This window comes from Armigeres subalbatus, chromosome 2 (genome assembly GCF_024139115.2).
Source record: "Armigeres subalbatus isolate Guangzhou_Male chromosome 2, GZ_Asu_2, whole genome shotgun sequence".
Taxonomy (NCBI): Eukaryota; Metazoa; Arthropoda; class Insecta; order Diptera; family Culicidae; genus Armigeres; species Armigeres subalbatus.
In genome coordinates this window covers 33845100-33865100 of record NC_085140.1, presented here as the reverse complement: position 1 = coordinate 33865100, position 20001 = coordinate 33845100, and the positions used below count along the sequence as shown (strand labels likewise).

Here is a 20001-nt window from a genome sequence, read left to right as displayed (position 1 = left end):
AAATGTTAACCTGGCTAAGAAACCTCGCAGTTAATAACTGTGGAAGTGCTTAATGAACACTAAGCTGCGAGGCGGCTCTGTCCCAGTGTGGGGATGTAATGCCAATAAGAAGAAGAAGTAGAGTTCCTAAATCAATTTTTGAAGAAACTTTTGAAGGTAATTTTGAAGGCATTTAGGCATTACTAAAGAAACATCGACATAACTAAAGGAGTTTCAGAAAATATTCCTAAAACAATTTGCGTAGGTATTCCTAAAGGAACTTCAGAAGGATTTTCTAAACGAATTTTTGAAGAAATTCTTACAGCTTATTTGGGAAATATTTGGCTTCACAGTCTTGGAGGGAATCGAAAACTATGTTGTCAATCTTTTCCCGACGTTTCGCTTCATTTGGGGCCTTCTTTGAAGGGTCGATTTGTTAAAGTTCCTTTGTCAAATGTGTTTCTGTGTAACGTACAATGTCATGTGAATCAAATGGTGGAAATTAGCAAGTCCAGACACCGAGTTTCGGATAGCAAGAAATCGTCCAAATTGTCCGATGCACAATTCATTCGGACTAAATTTGGACCATTTGATTCACATGACATTGTACGTTAAGCCCTCTGTACACCTCCCGTGAACATGAACATGAACAAGAGGTGAGAAAGAGCGATAATTTCACAGTGAACATCGTCGTGGACAATCGAGTCTAGTTGGAAGTGTTGAATTATTGCCCACGAATGCAGGCAGCAAGTAAGTGTGCAGTAGTAAACGAAGAAAATAAAAATGAAACATATTGTCGCATATATGTATATGAATTATTTGAGTGGGTAATCTAAGGAACGATGTTGATCAAGTTATTTAATTTTAATCGTAATTTTCGTTGAAATATTAGGGAATTTTGTTATGAAAAGTCAGTAGTTACATATACTTAATGATTTTTGAATGGCAAATTTTCAACTGTGCTATCAAATGTATACATTTTGCACCGTTCAAAGTTGAATTAACAAGTTCCGGTGGCCAATTAACCTGAATCCAAATATTATCTTTTGACTGGTATGCATCAAAGGAGAGAACAACACATTTTGTTAAATTATCTATATGATTCTGTACAGGATCATTACAAAATGTATAAACAAATTGGGCCATACAGAATTGCTAGATTTTTCTATGTACAAGAATGTTGGCCTATATTTTTAATGATTTTCTTCGAAATGTATAAATATTAATTTATCAAATATTCGTTGAATGTAATAAGGCCGTTACAAATATTTAATTTAAATTATGTCCTACTGGTCTTCGAAAGGTTAAGGGGGAGATAATAAAAAATAAACATTAAAATGGAAAAAAAATCAATAAAACTCCTCGGATTTGTTAAAGAATCTTTTGAAAATCCTTAAAATTGCCCGATTTTTTTTGTTGCCCACTCAAAATATTATTTTTGGGCAAAAAAAACCGAGGGGGGGGGGACATAATTGGTTTTGAATATTTGTATCGGCCTAATATTAGATAAATAAATTGATAATGCAATTGAAATATGAAGCAATTTGTAATGCAAATCTACTGAACAGAGAGATACGAAAATAAAAATAAATGAGATCGAAAGTAATCACTCACGAACACGTCGATGATGGTTTTATTTAACTCTAGCGAGTTTGACTAGTTCTGGTAAACCTACCCACATGTAATTCACATGATCACAAGAAAATACGAATGTACGAAAAGAGAAGTAATTTCTTCAAATTCTAGTGACTCATTCTAGTGCTCAATATCTAGTGACTTCTATCCCATTTGAACGATTGATTTTGACATGTAGTAACAAGTTTAATTTGATGAGGAATTATTATATTTTTTATACTTTTGCTAGATATCATTTTTGGCTTTCTCTTTTGGCTTACATTTGTTAAATACTTTTCTTTATCACATTATTTTTTTTAAATTTATTATTCATTTGTTCGAATAGTGTTAATTAATGTTTGAATATTTGACCAGAGCTCGCCAATAAAAAATCCCAATTTTTGCTCAAGTTTTGGTGTATGAAAATCAATTGATCACATATCGTATCGTATATAATTGTTGTGCTTACTATTGAAAGTCTTAATATGCATTTAATAACATTTGCTGTGCTAAGATTTTGTTGATAGTCATTATCTAAGTTATGTAAATAAGTCACAATAAGTCACTTTCTAGAGTTTTCATGGAACTCATGTTTTCTGATTTTCAAATAAACGCCTTTATTGAATAAATTCATATAGGGCAACTGCTCCTTGAATTCATACCATGTACCCAAATCAATACCATTCGAAAACAAAGAATCGGTGCGCAAATTGTTTTATTTTCCATTTTTGTGATTTTTTCAGCAGCAGGATTACAACAAAACACGACACAAATTGAGCATAAATTGCCTGTTTCGCGAATGTTATTGATATAGGAGCATGTTATTATTAATGGAACAGATACCCTATACCTAATCACAAACATTTTGAATAATAATAATTATTAATATTTGTACCTCGTGGACGGTCATAACGCAAAGAGCATACGAGCATGTGTGTACAAAAAAAACAAGGGCGGACTGACAGGCAGGATGAAAACGTCAGAGAGACAATCTACGCATCTTGTTAGATTCTTCATTCTCCCTGTATCGCTGTGGTGTATATGGCGTATATGGTGTAAATATCAGAGAGGAGAGAAGCTTTCTCTGGTGAATTCAGGTAAAAAAATTCCACGGAGCTCGTTCACGTTCGAATGGCAAAAGCATTCTGAAAATCTGTTCACCGTGAACGACAGAGACGATGCGCAAGCATTTCAGAAGCATATCAAATGATTCAGCAGTAGCCTAATAGGCAAAGTAGAAAAAGTATGGCCAAGCATTTATAATGAATATCGCTAAGACTTTGAATAAACAAATGAAACAATAAATAAATAAATAACTTGAAATTAATGGGTTGATAAATTAAAAAATGAACAATCGATTAAATTACAAAATTATTGATTTGAAAAACTAATAAATGGATAAATTTTTAGATTAATAAATTCAGAAATAAATAAATTAATAAATTATTGAATCAATAAAAAATAATAAATAATAAATATAATAGAATAATAAAAAAATAAATAGTAGAATTATAAATATATATTTCATAATAAATAAGTTTATAAACTTATATTAATAAATTATTAAATTAGCAAATTGATAAATAAATAAAATAAATAAATTCATAAATCAATGAAATAATAAATTAATAAATGGATGAATAAAAAAAAAGATGAATTAATCAATTAATAATTAAAAAATTACTAAACTTCCGCTGCAAGCATAACTGTCCAATATTTACAAGATTTGCTATCTATATGGGAAAGTTATGCTTTTATGAGCAGTGAATTAATAAATTAAAAAAAAACTAATAAATCAAAAATCTAATATATCAACAACAAAAAATAATAATAATAATTAATTATAAAAACCTAGTAAATCAGCGACTCAATAAATAAGCAAATGTACAAAAGCATAAATTATGAACAATAATAATGGTGTTGTAAAAACACACGAAAAAAATGATATTTTCCTTCATTGCACACAAGGTTTCAAAAGAGGAAAAAATAATAACTTTTTTTACGGCCAACTTACAGAAGAGATGGAGGGCTTATTCAAAAGGGAATTTGCCCCATTATCCCATACATCACGAGTTTACATATTTTTGTCATTTTGTCTTTAGGACATTGCTCTTAATTGTGTTTATCTCTTCACTGTGGATCGACAGAAGGGTACTATGTACATATATTTTGCTGGTAAAAGTTGAAAATTGAAGGGATTTTGTTGTTTAATAAGCGTCAATATGCATTTTATTTGAATTTTTCGGCCGCGTCGATTTAAAATCGTCGCAAAGCAAATTGTCGCCGAAATCGTCGCCAGCAAACATGGCCATAAGATCTGTTAGATCAACTGTGAACAAAATTGTTTGATTTCAATAATCAGATTATTTCCAGAAATTGAGTACTTTTTTTTGCATGTTTTAATTATTTGGCTTTGCATTAACACACATTTAAATTAAAGATATTGGCGACGATTTTAAAGGTGCAAAAAAGTGATCGATGCGTTTTGTTACCAGCGAAACTGACAATACTATTAATTTAAATGATATTTGCCAATGATATAATGAAAATAACGAATAATCATATATTTCATTGAATGTATTGAATTATAGGGGACTTTGGGGTCATACAAGTCTCAAAGATCATTAAATATATTTTTTTACAAAATAGAATAACTTTTTTCACGGACGACTCATAGAGGAGAATAAGGGCTTATTCAAAAGTAAATTTTCAAAGAAATTCGGTGAGTGATTTTTTATAGACGCGGAATACTACTGTATGTAGTTATTGAGCTCGTTTTACTTCAATGTCCCATAAATCAAAATTTTTCATTTTTTCGTCCTTTTATCTAAAAAAAATTGTACTAAAATTGTATTTTCCTCTTCATCGTGGATCCTCAAAAAGTACTATGCATATTTTATTGGTAAAAGTTGGAAATTAAAGTGATTTTGGGGTAAAATAATCATCAAAGCGCATTTTTGAGAATTTATTTTTAATATAAAATAAGCTTCTGACCTTGTTTGACCTCAAAAACCCCCTGGAATCAATTTTTTCAATGAATATACGAACATTTGTTATTTCCATAGTATAATTGACAAATTATCATTGAAATAATATTACTCCATAATTTTTTAACACACAATTACTGAGCTTTATAATTTCATAGAAGAATTTGGGCGAAAAGGCATAAGAAAAGAATATTTCCGATCTCATCCTATCTATTGTCACATCGACCCTCAAATAATATGATAACTCTTGTCTAGTTGTGCAATCGGGTATGGTTTGGAAATGTTCGGCATCGGCTCTATTCAAAAGTATTTAAAAATCGTGTTTTATCCAATAAATCACAAAACAAAACATTTGCGAAATGATTTAGTTCTTTAGTTATTGTTTCACAAACATTTATCAATATCTGTATAACATTTTTGGACAATTATATCAACAATTATTTGTAAATATGATTCATTTTTACAGAATACATGAAAGTTCGCATAAAATGCACTTTGATGCCTATTTGACCCCTAAATTCCATAAATTTCTAACTTTTACCATATTTAGTGCCCCTCTATGGATCCACAGTGAAGAGATGAACACAATTTTAGAGCAATTTCCTAAAGATAAAATGACAAAAAAAAGAAAACTCGTGATATATGGTACATTGGGGCAAAACATGCACAATATCTACATACAGAAGTGTTCCACGTTCAATGAAACAGCACTCACTGAATTTTCTTGGAAAATTCCCTTTCAAATAAGCCCTTGATTTCTTCTATAAATTGCTCGTAAAGAAAGTTAAAAAAAAGTTCGAAATCGGGTTTTCGCAGTGTGCATTGGCTCTACATTCTACTTAAACTTGGCGTACCTTTAACTTAGTGTTCTATTGGCATTTCTGTCAATCGCATAAGTATGTATCTTGTGTGGCAAGTAAAATGGATACACTATACACTGGAAGGGAGCCGATAATGTTTCCAACCCGCAAACATTCTAGGTCGGACCGAGAATCGAACTCGCCATTTGGGTTGGGAATCCTACGCCTTTGCTCGCAAAGCTAACTGAAAACCCATATAAATTAATATAATTTAATAAAATATAAATTAACTATTCATTCCACGTCGAGCATCCGTGCGAGACGGTTGTAAGTCCGCGTACGGTCTGCTTCTCATTCGGTTTTTTTCCTGAAGTACAGGTAGTGGTTTTTTTCCGAAAGTGTTTTGAAGCATAGTGCTTGAGTGGAAGTGGTGCTTAGCTGTAGCAGTTAAGTAGCCATTTCGTTGGTTTTGCAACTACGCAAAACTTTGCAGTTTATTCGGCGTCCATCGCAGGCGCAGGCATCATCGTCCCACGCCGACAGTCATCATCCATCGTGCGTCTCCACCAACACAGACGCTGCCGTCCTGCCACCATCCATCCACCCAGTTGCAGTGTTGGGTGCGGCGAGAACACCAACAATAGCGTGGTTCGCTTCGACCGCACCACCGGCGAGTGTCCATCGAGCTAGTGTGTGCTGCCAGAACTGTTAGCCGGCAACACAGCAGTGTGAACGCAAGTATTTAATTGAGCTCCCTCTCATTGTTCCTCTCTTCTCCATCTTATTGGAATAGTTTTTTTTCTTTCTTTTTTACTCGTCTTCCCCTCTGTCCCAAATCATTATTTTGTTTGTGTGTGTGTTTTTTTTTCTGCCCTTGTGATAATTGTTTAGTTTTAAAAGAGATTGTGCCTCGCTGCAGCGGCGCATTTCGTGTCCGCAATGCGCGAAGGCGAAGTTGGCGGGGGTACTTCGTATTCCATGTCAGATGTTTCGTTGCATTCGGGTGTTCCAAACCAAAACGAAATGGACACCAGCAACGCTAAAATTTCCTCTACGAGCCCCCGTCCCAAGGTCTACCCTCACGACTCTAGTGGGCCGTATGTTGTTTTCTTTCGACCCAAAGGCAAACGTTTGAATATCAGTCAGATTAGCAAAGATCTGGAAAAGCGATTTTCGTCTGTCACGACCATTGACATGGTTGGGTCCAGTAAACTCCGTGTCACGGTCAGTGATCGCAAACAGGCCAACGAGATTGTCACCTGTGAGCTTTTCACTCTCGAATATAGGGTGTATTTACCGTCAGCAGTGTGTGAGATCGCGGGGTGGTGACGGAGGGAAGTATGACATGCGACGATTTGAAACAAGGTTTCGGTCGTTTCAAAAACGTTTCTTTGCCTCCTGTTGCGATACTGGATTGCAAACAAATGTATTCGGTGTCGCAAGAGGGAGAGAAGCGGAGTTATTCCCCGTCTGACTCTTTCTGCGTCACTTTTTCCGGGTCCGCACTGCCTGACTACGTAGTGATTGGCAAACTTCGTCTACCTGTTCGGCTGTATGTACCGAAGGTGATGAATTGTGTTAATTGCAAGCAGCTGGGCCACACCGCTCAGTACTGTTGCAATAAACCTCGCTGTGCATCATGCGGAGAGAAGCATGTGGAGGGCGCGTGCAAGACGGCACCGAAATGTGTCTATTGTAACGAAACCCCTCCACATGCTCTTGAAGCTTGCCCAACGTACATACAGCAGCGAATCCACCAGAAGCGGTCTCTTCAGCAACGTTCTCGGCGAAGTTACGCCGAAATGTTGAGGAAGGCCGCTCCTCCACTCGTTTCTGACACCATCTACTCGTCTCTTCCTTTGGACGATCAAGGTAGCTCTGACTCCGAGGTTGGAAATGGGGTTCCCTTTGTTTTGAATGGCTCAACGAGGAAGAGAATAAAACAGAGCCAGCGACCCTCGAAAAAGCCTAGAAAACAGCCTCAAAGTGAGCCCCAATCCAACATGGTCAAATTCAAAGCGGGAGAAAATACTCAAAAACGATCAACTTTTGTGGTTTCACATCGGGATGATCGAGAGTTTCCACCGCTTCCGGGAACATCTAAAATCCCAGATGCCCCAATTTTTGCGATTTCTCAGCCAGAAAGAGAGCATACAGAGCGAGCAGAAGAACTCCCGAGCGCTCCAATGTTCACACTTTCTGGCATCGTGGAGCTCATCCTCAACTTCTTTGATGCTTCCGACCCCGTGAAGAACATGGTCAAAACTGTTCTTCCTATTCTGACTCCTCTCCTGAAGCAGCTGGCTTCGAAAATGCCCCTCCTCGAGTCATTTGTATCCTTCGATGGCTAATTTAGTCAATAAGGGTAACATGATTTCGATTCTACAGTGGAACTGTCGAAGTATTCTTCCAAAATTAGATATTTTTAAATTTTTAGTTAACAAATTACAATGCGATGCTTTTGCTTTATGTGAAACTTGGCTAACACCAGATGTGAACCTTCATTTTCCTGATTTCAACATAATTCGCCGCGATCGGGCAAACCGATATGGAGGGGTGCTTTTAGGGATCAAAAAACAGCACTCCTTCTATAGAGTCGATCTTGCGCCGATGTCTGGCACCGAAGCTGTCGCATGTCAGGTGACTATTCGAGGAAAAGACCTCAGTATCGCCTCGATATATCTTCCTCCAAACACCGCGATATCTCGAAGAGATCTCTCGCACATCTGCTCGGTTATGCCCGAGCCACGGTTGCTCCTGGGAGATTTTAACTCCCACGGAACAGGGGGAACTGTACGACGACAACCGTTCATCAATGATATACGACCTCTGCGACGACTTCAATATGTCAATTTTGAATACAGGAGAAGTTACACGAGTGGCTCCTCCAGCAAGAGATAGCCGTCTAGATCTTTCCATTTGTTCGAGCTCATTATCGTTGGACTGTACTTGGAAGGTGGTCCAAGATCCCCATGGTAGTGATCATTTGCCGATCGAAGTTTCGATTTCCAATGGACATAAGCAATCTGCTTCCATCGATCTTTCATATGACCTCACGAAGCACATCGATTGGGGCAAATATGCGGACGCCATCAGCGATGGCATACAGTCGATAGAAGCACTTCCCCCGCGGGAAGAGTACAAGTTTCTATCGCAGTTGATTCTTGAAAGCGCTCTTCAGGCACAACGTCGTCCGGTGCCAGGAGCTTCGGTTCGTAGGAAACCCTACAGTCCGTGGTGGGACATCGAGTGTACGCAACTTTATCGCGAGAAATCCGCCGCGTTCAAAGAATTTCGGAAACACGGGGCGATCGTTCTTCACAAACGATACACCGCGCTCGAAATCCAGTTCAAGAAACTGGTCAAAGTGAAGAAGCGCGGATATTGGCGCACTTTTGTTGAAGGTTTATCGCGCGAGACTTCAATGAAAACTCTGTGGACCGTCGGGAGAAGAATGCGCAACGCGTCGTCCGTAAACGAAGATCGTGAAAGCTCGTCGCGGTGGATACTTGACTTCGCAAAGAAAGTTTGTCCGGATTCGGTACCGGTGAGGCAAGAGCTACGTGATGCTTTTGCAGACAGGGATGATATGGATCGTCCCTTTTCGATGATTGAATTCTCACTTGCTCTCCTTTCATGTAACAATTCCGCTCCAGGGATGGATAGAATCAGGTTCAATTTGCTCAAAAACCTCCCAGACGTCGCGAAGAGGCGTTTATTGAACTTGTTCAATCAGTTACTGGAGTGCAACATTGTTCCGGATGATTGGAGGGAAGTGAGGGTGATAGCCATCCAGAAGCCCGGAAAACCCGCGTCAGATTGTAACTCGTATCGCCCCATCGCGATGCTGTAATGTCTTCGGAAGCTGTTGGAGAAGATGATTCTCTTCCGGCTAGACAAATGGGTTGAATCGAATAGTTTGTTGTCAGATACACAATTTGGTTTCCGCAGGGGCAAGGGAACGAACGACTGTCTTGCGTTGCTTTCTTCAGAAATTCAGCTTACTTTCGCTAAAAAAGAGCAAATGGGCTCAGTGTTTTTGGACATTAAGGGGCTTTTGATTCAGTTTGTGTCGATGTCTTATCTGACAAACTCCACGAGTGTGGACTTTCACCAATTTTGAACAACTATTTGTACAATTTGTTGTCAGAGAAGCGTATGAGTTTTTCTCATGGTGACTCGGCAACTTCACGAATTAGCTAGATGGGTCTCCCCAGGGCTCATGTTTGAGCCCCCTTCTTTACAATTTTACGTCAGAGACATTGATGAATGTCTCATGCCAAATTGCTCGTTGAGACAGCTTGCAGATGATTGTGTTGTATCCGTTTCGGGGCCAACAGCGATTGATCTGCAAGGACCGTTGTAAGATACTCTGGACAATTTGTCCACTTGGGCTACGAAGCTGGGTATCGAATTCTCTCCGGAGAAAACTGAGATGGTTGTCTTTTCAAAAAACATAAGCCGGCAAAGTTCCCGCTCCAACTGATGGGTAAGACAATCACTCATAGCATATCTTCTATATACCTCGGGGTCTGGTTCGACTCGAAATGTACCTTCAGGAAGCACATTGTGTATCTGACACAAAATGCCAGAAACGGATCAACTTCATGCGATCAATAACCGGAACATGGTGGGGAGCGCATCCCGAAGATCTTATGACGTTGTATAGAACAACCATTTTGTCGGTCCTCGAATACGGTAGTTTCTGCTTCCAGTCCGCGGCTAAAACACACATGCTGAAGCTTCAAAGGATTCAGTACCGCTGTCTCCGTATCGCGTTAGGATGTATGAATTCGACACATACAATGAGCTTGGAAGTACTTGCGGGAGTACTGCCACTAACAGATCGTTTCGCGGAATTATCGCTCCGGTTCCTCATCCGCTGTGAGGTTCTCAATCCATCGGTCATTGATAACTTCGAGAAGCTGCTCGAACAAAACCCTCAATCTCGATTCATGAGTATTTACCACTGGTACATAACGCTGGAGGTAAGCCCTTCTTCGGTAGATACCAATCGTGCTAACTTCTTATACTCTTACAGTTCCTCTGTTACTTTTGATCTGTCCATGAAGCAGGAGGTTCATGGAATACCAGACTTTCTGTGTGCGGAGGTCATACCTCCATTATTTGCAAGCAAATACGGGCACGCCAGTGAGGAGAGAAGCTTTTTTACAGACGGGTCAAAAATTGATGACTCCACTGGTTTCGGTGTTTTTAACGTTTTTCATAGCGCCTACTTTAAGCTCAAAGAGCCTTGTTCCGTGTATACTGCTGAGCTAGCAGCTATACACTATTCACTCGAGCAAATCGCATCCCTACCTCCTGACCACTTTTTCATCTTCACCGACAGTCTAAGTTCCTTGGAGGCTGTTCGGTCAATGAAACCAGTTAAGCACTCAGCGTATCTTCTGAATGGGATACGGAAAGCTTTGAGTGCCTTATCACAACGGTCTTACACAATCACCATGGCTTGGGTCCCTTCTCATTGCTCGATCCCGGGAAATGAGAAAGCGGACTCTTTGGCTAAGGTGGGCGCTATGGAAGGTGATATTTACGATCGGAAAATCACCTTCGATGAATTTTTCACATTAGTTCGTCAGGAAACCTTGAACAGCTGGCAACAGAAATGGACAAATGGGGAGTTGGGTAGATGGCTGTATTCAATTCGCCCGCAGGTGTCAGAAGCGTCCATGGTTCAAAAATTGAATATGGGACGAGACTTCATTCGAACCATGTGTCGTCTAATGTCCAATCACTACACTCTAAATGCACATCTTTTCAGAGTGGGGCTCTCGGAAGGAAATCTCTGTGTTTGCGGCGAGGATTATCAGGACATCGATCATGTCGTGTGGGCGTGCGAGGAGCATCGTGGCCCCAGATCTGCGCTAACTGAACATCTCCGGGTCCGAGGAAAACAACCAAAGCCTATTAGGGAAGTGTTGTCGGGCCTTGATCTCGAGTACATGTCCCTGGTCCACCAATTTTTGAAAGTTGCTGATGTAAAACTGTAATCATTGCCTGCCCATTCCCTTGTCTGTCGTACCCCATATCGAATGTCTTCCTCTTGTTGTACATTTCCATGTCTGTCATTAATCCCTTCCGCATGTCTTCCTCTCGTCGTTGTCTCCCAAAAAAAGTTTGTTTGTCCCGTTACAGATGTAAAAATGCGAGGAATGTCAACTTTGTGAACATCAGCATCGTAATTACTTAAGCACCCTAAAATCCTTTCCTTTCCTACTGTATTATTGTATTCCCTAACCTCGACTAAACCGCGAGTCTTTCGGTTCCCCAAAACTAACACTATGTATAAGAATCAAGAAATGTATTGTTAAACTTGATTTCGGCTCCGTAACGCTTCACAGCAAATGAGCCTTCCAAATAAACGAAAGATAAAAAAAAAAAAAAAAAAATAAATTAACTATTACATTTAATATAAATCATGAAATAAAAAGATAATAAATAAAATAATAAGTACAATGGTTTCAAGTTAGCCTTGTCAGCAAAGGCGGAGTATTATCGATTTTCGTTGCGGCCTTAAGGATTTTTTTGGATCTTCGGGCATTCTTAACTCACTGGACATAGCGTATCTTTGTACTTGCCACATAAGACACATATCCATGCAATTGACGGGCACAGAAATAGAAACATCAAATAATAACTGTGGAAATGTTTATGGAACATTGAGTAAAGGAACTAGAAAAAGAAAAATAATGATTTTTTTTTTTATGAATGAAGTAAACTATTTATGAAAATATAAATTTTTCGATTGAATATACGAATGATTGAAGTATTAAAATAAAACATATTTAAAAAGAAAAAATAATATTAACAAATAATAAAAAAGAAACACAATTCATTTATGAGAATCTACTGAGTTATTTTCCTTCCGACCAAACCGATACGAGGGCGACAGCGACACACAAAAGCAGGAACCCACCCGAAACCGATTCAACGAGAACAGTAAACACTCTCGGCCGATGTGAACTCCCAATCAAAATCAATCTCTTCTCCTTGTATTTTTGAATTCACCACAGCTCCACGTTCATGTTCACCGTCGCGTTTACACTTGCGGTGAGTTCACCGCAGATACGATTTCACGATGATTTCACAGGCATGACCGTGGAATGCTCATAAATCTGATATTATTGATATTTTTAATGTTTTTATGCATCTCACTACTAAATGTAGCATCTGCCTTTCATTTGAACATGATTCCCTCACGATTTGAGTATGTATCAAGAAGTTATTATCGAAAAACAGTTTGTTCACGTTCACGTTCACGGGAGGTGTAAAATGCGCTTTACTTCTCACTTTTCATTTGTTACTTTTCATTTCTCTCTACTCTCTTCTCACTCCGAATTTCTCCTTCTAACTTTTCACTTCGCACTCCACACTTGTCATTTCTCACTTCTCATTTTGCACTTCTTACTTAGAATTTATCGCTTCTCACTTCTACCTTTTCACATCTCACTCGTCATTTCTCAGCTCCAACCTTCATTTTCTCACTTCTCATGTCTTACTTCTCGCCTATCACTTTTCACTTCCAACTTTTAACTATATCGTGCATGTAAACTGATCCTGACAACATCGAGTTAGCGAGGTGAAAATGCATTGAGAAATTAAATCCAGTAAGGGAGATTTCGATTTACGGAGGAATCGCAGTACGGTAGATTCAAGGGACTTTGAATTTTATCGAGGAAGGGAAAATATCGAGTTACAGAGCATCGAGTTAAAGAAAGTTTACTGTACTGTATTTTTGTTCGTCAACGCTAAGAATTGTAAAATTATAAATAGCTTTTTCGCATATTTTTTTTCATTCCTGACAGCAATACATGATCGTTTATCATTTGCTGGTTAACCAATTAATTCCTGTGGGATAATGTATAGACTGTAATTACGATTTTCTAGCAAGCAATTCTCAATTTCTAGGGAATTATCTTCTGTCATTTTTTTCGTAAATAATTCTTCAGGAAATATCACCAAGATTTTCAAAAAAAAATCATCAAGAGTACTTTCAGAAATTCCTGTAGAAACTCTTTTGAAAAATTATTTCAAGTATTTCTTCGATTACTAAAGGAAATTTTATTATCTTGGAAATTTCTCTTGCAAGAATTCCTACTACAAGCCTTGGACAAATTTTCCTCTTGTAGTTTCCCCAGAAAATTCCCCGGAAACTACTTCCCAGATAAATCCAGAAAATCCTTCAGGAATTCCTTCAGATGTCTTATACGGAATTCTTGTGAAAGTTTCTGAAGTAATTTCCGAATGAATCCCTGTATTAATCTAGGATTTTATATAAAAATTGCAGTAGGTATTTTTTTGAAAATTCCATTGGATTTTTTTTCGTGGATGACTTTAATAGCTCCTTAGCAATTTTTTCCACAGATTCGTTGGAAAAATATTTTCGAAAATTTATTTGGGTGATTCTCTATTAATTTATTCAAGAATACATTCAGAAATTCCTCCTGAAATACATTTTTTTGTGGTTTAAAATTCAGTTTATTTTGTCCTTCAGAAATTCTTTCAGGTACTCCTACAGGAATTGTTCATAAAATTTCTTCAGTAGTTCATTTGAATATTCTTCCGTCGCGAGCAGCACAAGTCAGACGAAAATGGTTGCAGCAACTATAACGGATTTCTTATTATCATTTGTAACTAAATTTATTTATCGCTTAAATGTTGACATTGCACACAGGAATGCCTATTGAGTGGTCGAGACCTATTGCATTCTAAGTTCATGCCCGGCTAAGAAATTTGTACTGGTTCATAAGGTACTCGTGCAGTCAATGGGACACGGTTAACTAAATACTACCATAACATATGCATTGTTACAAATACATTCTTTACGAGTGCTCATTCTTAAGTTACTTAAAACTAAGGTACCTTTTTTGCACGACTGATGCTCTGCTGGACTGCTGTCGATGAACGGGGCCCCGTTGAGAGTTCTCCGCATACGTGCGAAGGGGTTTCAGCATGCAGGAATGCGTTCGATAACGCGATCTTTCAGAACTAACTACGATGACTTGCTTACGTTTCTCCTATTTGTCCTCGTTGTCACCATCTGACGAAATAGGACGCTGAAATGTCGATCCTGCACGCGTGCCACTCCACGTCGGTCTACTGCCCGCTGCCTCGAACGACGTGGAGGCGTTTTTTGCCTTCTCCTGCTGTTCTCGCGTGGGCCGCTGCACGTCGATCTACTGCCCGATGCCTCAAACGACGTGAGGGCACTATTTACTTCAAATCCGGTGTCAGTACGGTAGATGATATCTGTTAAAGAAGCCTTCTTTTTAGAAGGCTTCTTTGGGCGCTGTTGATGGTGATGATTTTATGTGTCCTACCTCGACCGTCTTAGAGCAATCCTCGCGCTTTTGTTTCCTGCCGCCTTGCAAGAGTTTCCGATTGGAATTCACTTTTGCGTTTCCATGCGGTAGAAGAATCCGATTTGTTTGACGCTTGTTTCAAACGTGGAGGTGTTTTTCTGTCTTCGGCCAGATTCCGTTCGTTTGGGGTTTTTTTTTCACCCGTTTCTGCTTCGCGAAACTTGATCGGTGCAGAGGTGTACTGCCGCGAGGATGCCTACCGTACTGACTGACTGACTTTCGACCGGAAACCAACCGTGGCATTTTGTGGTGGCATGTTGGTGTTCGCCTTCTTTTCAAGAAAATTACATCCTCGGAATAATTTCCAAGCGATATCGGTAGGCTTTGACCCTGCAGCAGTGTGTTTGTTGCATCATGTACACGGAGAGAGCTTATGAATAATTCATTATCGGTACTTTGTCGATGTAGTCCGTAACACAACTTGATTGTGATTGAATCAAGCCATATATGAGTAGCAGTAACCTATGTGGAATACGTGTGCTACTAGGGGTAAAACCTCTCAAAAGGCCTTAATCAATTTCTCCTGAAATTCCTCCAGTAAAACAATGTAATATTCCTTTCAAAATTCCTCCAGGAATTATACCAGAAAATTCGTTGAAAGAATTCTTCCGGAAAATTTCTAAAGAATGAAATAGAAAATTCTAAAGGAGTAATTCCCAAAAGAATTTACAAATGAAATTTCCCAAGGACTCCTGAAAGAATTTCTGAAGGATTTTATAAGAGATTCTCGAAAGAATGTTCTAAGGCAATTTCGTAGATCTAAAGAAATCCCTAGAAGATTTGCTAAAAAAATGGAGGAATGACCGAAGGAATTCCTATAAGAATTTTCGAAAGAATTCCTGGAGATCTGTAGAAATTCCTGAGGGAAATTTCGAAGGTATTCTAAGAATTTCTTCGTAGAGTTTCCGAAGGAATTAATTAAGAAAGTACTAGTAGAGTTCCTAAAATATATTCCAAAGAAATTCTTAAATCAATTTTTGAAGAAACTCCTGAAGGTATTTCCGAAGGCATTACTAAAGAAATATCGGAAGGACTAAAGGAGTTTCAGAAGGTATTCCTAAAACAATTTGCGTAGGTATTCCTGAAGGACCTTCAGAAGGATTTTCCAGAAGAATTTCTGAAGAAATTCCTACAGCTTATTTGGGAAATATTTGGCTTCGCAGTTTTGGAGGGAATCGAAAACTACGTTTTTATTCTTTTCCCGACGTTTCGGTTAATTTAGGGCCTTTTTCTTTGTCAAATGTGTTTCTGTGTAACCTACAATGTCATGTGAATAAAATGGTGGAAATTAGCAAGTCCAGACACCGAATTTCGGATAACAAAAAATCAACCAAATCGTTCGATGCACAATTCATTCGGACCAAATTTTAACCATTTGATTCACATAACATTATACGTTACACAGAAACACATTTGACGAAGAATCTTTAACAAATGGACCCCTTGAAAAAGGCCCCAAATGGCCCGAAACGTCGGAAAAAGATAAAAAACATGATTTAGAGTTAAGAAAATTATTTTGAGCTTTTTAGTGGAATGTTTTCACCTGTCATAAGACGAGTTTGAACAATCCCATTGAGTCGAGTCAAGTACAAGACACTGAAGACGGCCTTACTGTTGAGGTCGAAATACGTATCTGTCAGGATACAATTAAGTGGTGGAATTCAATGGGATTGTTTAAACTCGTCTTATGACAGGTGATGATTTAGAGTTTCTTCATGAATTCCTTTGAAAATTACCTTTAGATTTCCTGCAGAAATTCAATTAGAAACTCCTTCAGTTTAAAAAAAATGAATCAACATATATTAAAGGCTACTCTCAAACAAATGCTTCCAGTAATTCCTCAGAAAATCCCTTCCGAAACTTGGGAATTTCTTCAGACATTCTTTAAGGAATCCTTCGGAAATTATTTAAAAGAGCTCCTTCGAAATTTTCATCTGAAAATTCTTTTGATATTTCCGTTAGAAACCCATCCGAAAGTTCTTTTAGGATCTCCTATTTTATTTTTTGAATAAATGTCTGGAAAAAAATATCCGGGATAATTCCAGCAGGAATTTCATATGGTTTTATTCCAAAGGAATTTCTGGATGAATTTACGAAGGCTTTTCCAGACGATTTTCCGAAAGAAAAATAAAGGTGTAATATTCTAAATTATCTCTGAAGAAATTTTCGAAGGAAGAGATAATTCAGAATGAATTATCGAAAAAAAAAATCCGAAGCCTGAAAGATTTTCGGATAGATTTTGCAAAGGAATTTGTGGGCTTCGTGGTCGTGCGGTTAGCGACGTCAATAGACTAGGTGCATGTGCTGTGGAGTGTGGGTTCGATTCCCACCCCGGTAAGGAAAAAACTTTTCGTAAAGCGAAAAATTCTCCTCCGGTCCACTAGGTGTTGTGTAAATGTCCTGTCCGTTGTCTCATGCTAGATTTTAAGTGTTCAGTCTGTGCTAAATTTCTGGTTTCTACGACCTCTGCTGGAAGCTTGTACATATGTTCCAGAATCGCAAGGATTCCTAATTGAGTGGAAAGCTTCTTGTAATTTTTTAGAAACAAATTGAAAAACTATAGGGTAAGACACCTAGAAATCGCCCTTGCCCCCGTTTTTACCCACCTATTTTAAAATCTTTGTTTCTCAAAAACTAGTAGTTGAAAACAGTTCAAGTACAAGTTTTTCTATACAATTATCGTACAATTATGAATAAACTTGAAATTTAACTGCGCGGAGACAAGCCAGCCTCGGGCTGCAAGTCTCCTCAATAAAGACAAAAAAAATTAACTGCTTCCAACAACTAGTTTTTGTGAAATAAAGATTTTAAAATAGGTAGGCGAAAACTGGAGTGAAGGCGATTTCTGGGTGTCTTACCATATTTGCCTTGAAAATCGAAGAAAGTTTCTCAAATTATGATCATATCCGCAAAGATTCCTGATTATTTTTGGAATTGATTAAATTGCCTCCTCGAGCATAAAAAATAGAAGTTCAAAGGATTTTTGCATTGAAATTCCGAAGAACTTCAAATTTCCACGGGAAGTTCTTCGGAATTTTAACAAAACATGCCTTTGAATATTCGCGGGACATTAATTTTTTGTTGTTGTAATTTAGGTAAAAAAAAACTTGTTTTATTTTACGGACAAGCCTCCCGGAATCCAAAACTAAATGCACTCGCGTTTTCAAGAGCACCCCATTCAGAACGGAAGCCACGCACAATTGTCATTTTTATTATTGCACCTTTTCTGCGTCGCAGCAATTTATAATTTCGCTTTGAAAGTTTCTAGTTCTACGTGGAAAATTAATGTCGCTCACATCAAATGAAATTGAGGCAGTTTTCGAGGTCAGGGCATGAGCATACATAGGATCTTCAATGTTGAACTCCGTCTCCGATGCCAATGAAAACCAATAGTGACAAAATTCCGAGAACGAAAATAAAGGTGAATCGACCGTATTCTACCGACCCTTCATTCATGTTTCGAATCAATTCTTATTTCATATTCAAACTGCGTCTGATTGCAATCAGCTTACCTTTTTGCGGGGTTTGTTCTCTGCTCTGTTCAAACAGTTTCATTTCTGTTGTAGAACAGGTGGTACAATAAAAATTGCACTACTCCAGACAATTGCGATACATTGTAGGACTATGAGAGTGCTCTTTTCATTTCAAGAATACACGCTACGAAAAACATCCATAAAACCTCTATTAAATTTGATAAAATGGATACTGTAATATATCAATTACATATTTGTTGAGTTTCACAAACTTTACAAAACTTTCATAAATTTGAGACCACATAATGAAGGTTCATAATTTTGAGTGTGCAGTTGGAGTGACTATGCCCTACTCGTTTTCTCCTCGAGGGGATTGCCCGATACGATTTGCTACTTGCAACTCCCACCTGTCCACCCCTGAACCGAGGAGCCGGGACTCGACTTGAGCTGGAAATCCTTTCTAATCGCATTGTTGCTCCGATTGTAGCAACAACTTGTGAGTGCAGAACCCCATATAATGGCTTGGAACACCTTTCAGCACTGTTATTTATGTGTCTAACCAGTTCGGAATAGTGGCCGTTGCTTTTACCCGAACTTTGGCTGCTGCATGAAATCCAGCCTCCGGCAAAAAGTTGCTTCATCCACTCGGCATCGAATACCTAGCACACACCCTCGGAACTCCAATTGAATGCCTGCTGTGCAGACTTTCGGGGTATGTGGTATGACATATTTTGAAGGTGAAATTATATTTGGTACACAGGAAACAATTTTGATAATTCAACGACGTGTAAAATTGCAGCTTATCCCATCAAACGAATTAACATTCGATATTCAATTTAATTTGATTGAATTTTACAAGCAAGCACCGTTTAAATTTATTTCGCTTTAAAAGAATAGTGAGATCAATATTCAAAGATATTCAAAATTGAAAGATTTGTTTTTCCGGTGCATAATTGAATCAGCTCGACGAGTTAAGGGGATAGGGGAAGTGCACCGGTTTTGACCAACTTAGTGCCTAATTTGGCCAACCTTGAAAAATACATATTTTTCCAAAATAATCGATCAGTTAAAAGCAGCGTTGAATCGTGAGGGATATATCTCTTGTTGGAACTAATAAAACCCTCCCGAATTGCTTTATTGTTGGAGTTATTCGCAAAATTGGCCAAATTAGGAACATGGCCAAAACCGGTACAGTTCCCCTATCTGTTTTTATATGCGTATGCGCGTGAGTGCTTGAATGTGCGCAGAAACTCACTCTTCTCCCAAGCACTTATCAATTTTAAAATTGAGTCAAGATCGTATCACACCTCAATTATCATAATTTTACAAAACAATTATGGGAATGACATTTTTATGGTACCTATCTGGGCCACTTGGTCATATCGGCTACAATCCAGAGGTCCTACGAAATAAACATTTCCCAAATCGGTGTGACACCTCAAACTTCATAAATCCACGATACAATAATGCGTTTGCATAGTTTCTTGACTACTCGAAATCAATCAGGTCACATCCCAAGTAACATTTCAAGGTTAATTCCACTTTTGGAAAGGTTTTCAAAATCAAATCTTAACAACTAACAATAAAACTCATTATTACATGACGATCTTCTGATGACCATCATAAGAGTAAGATAGGAGCAAGTGGCCCTCTTAGCTAACCCGAGGATAACCACTTTAAACCTCTTATAAGAAGTTTAAAGTGGTTATGTGGTAGAAGTTAAAAAGAATTTTGGCTGCGAAGGGAAAAAATATAATAATAATAA

At 38.1% G+C, this 20001-nt stretch overlaps 1 protein-coding gene across 6 annotated transcripts in view; it reads right to left on the bottom strand.

Annotated features, from left to right (window-relative positions):
• Positions 1–20001, bottom strand: part of LOC134218437 (axotactin-like) — a 285251-nt gene that overhangs the window by 94257 nt on the left and 170993 nt on the right. For 3 of the 6 annotated variants that reach the window (XM_062697423.1, XM_062697428.1, XM_062697427.1), the window contains exon 1: positions 14264–14379. The exons of the other annotated variants lie outside the window; for them this stretch is intronic. In XM_062697423.1, coding sequence (XP_062553407.1) covers positions 14264–14355 — 92 coding nt within the window. In that variant the 5' untranslated portion in view covers positions 14356–14379. Of the gene's footprint in view, positions 1–14263; positions 14380–20001 lie in introns of those variants that run through there. 6 annotated transcript variants of the gene reach the window in all.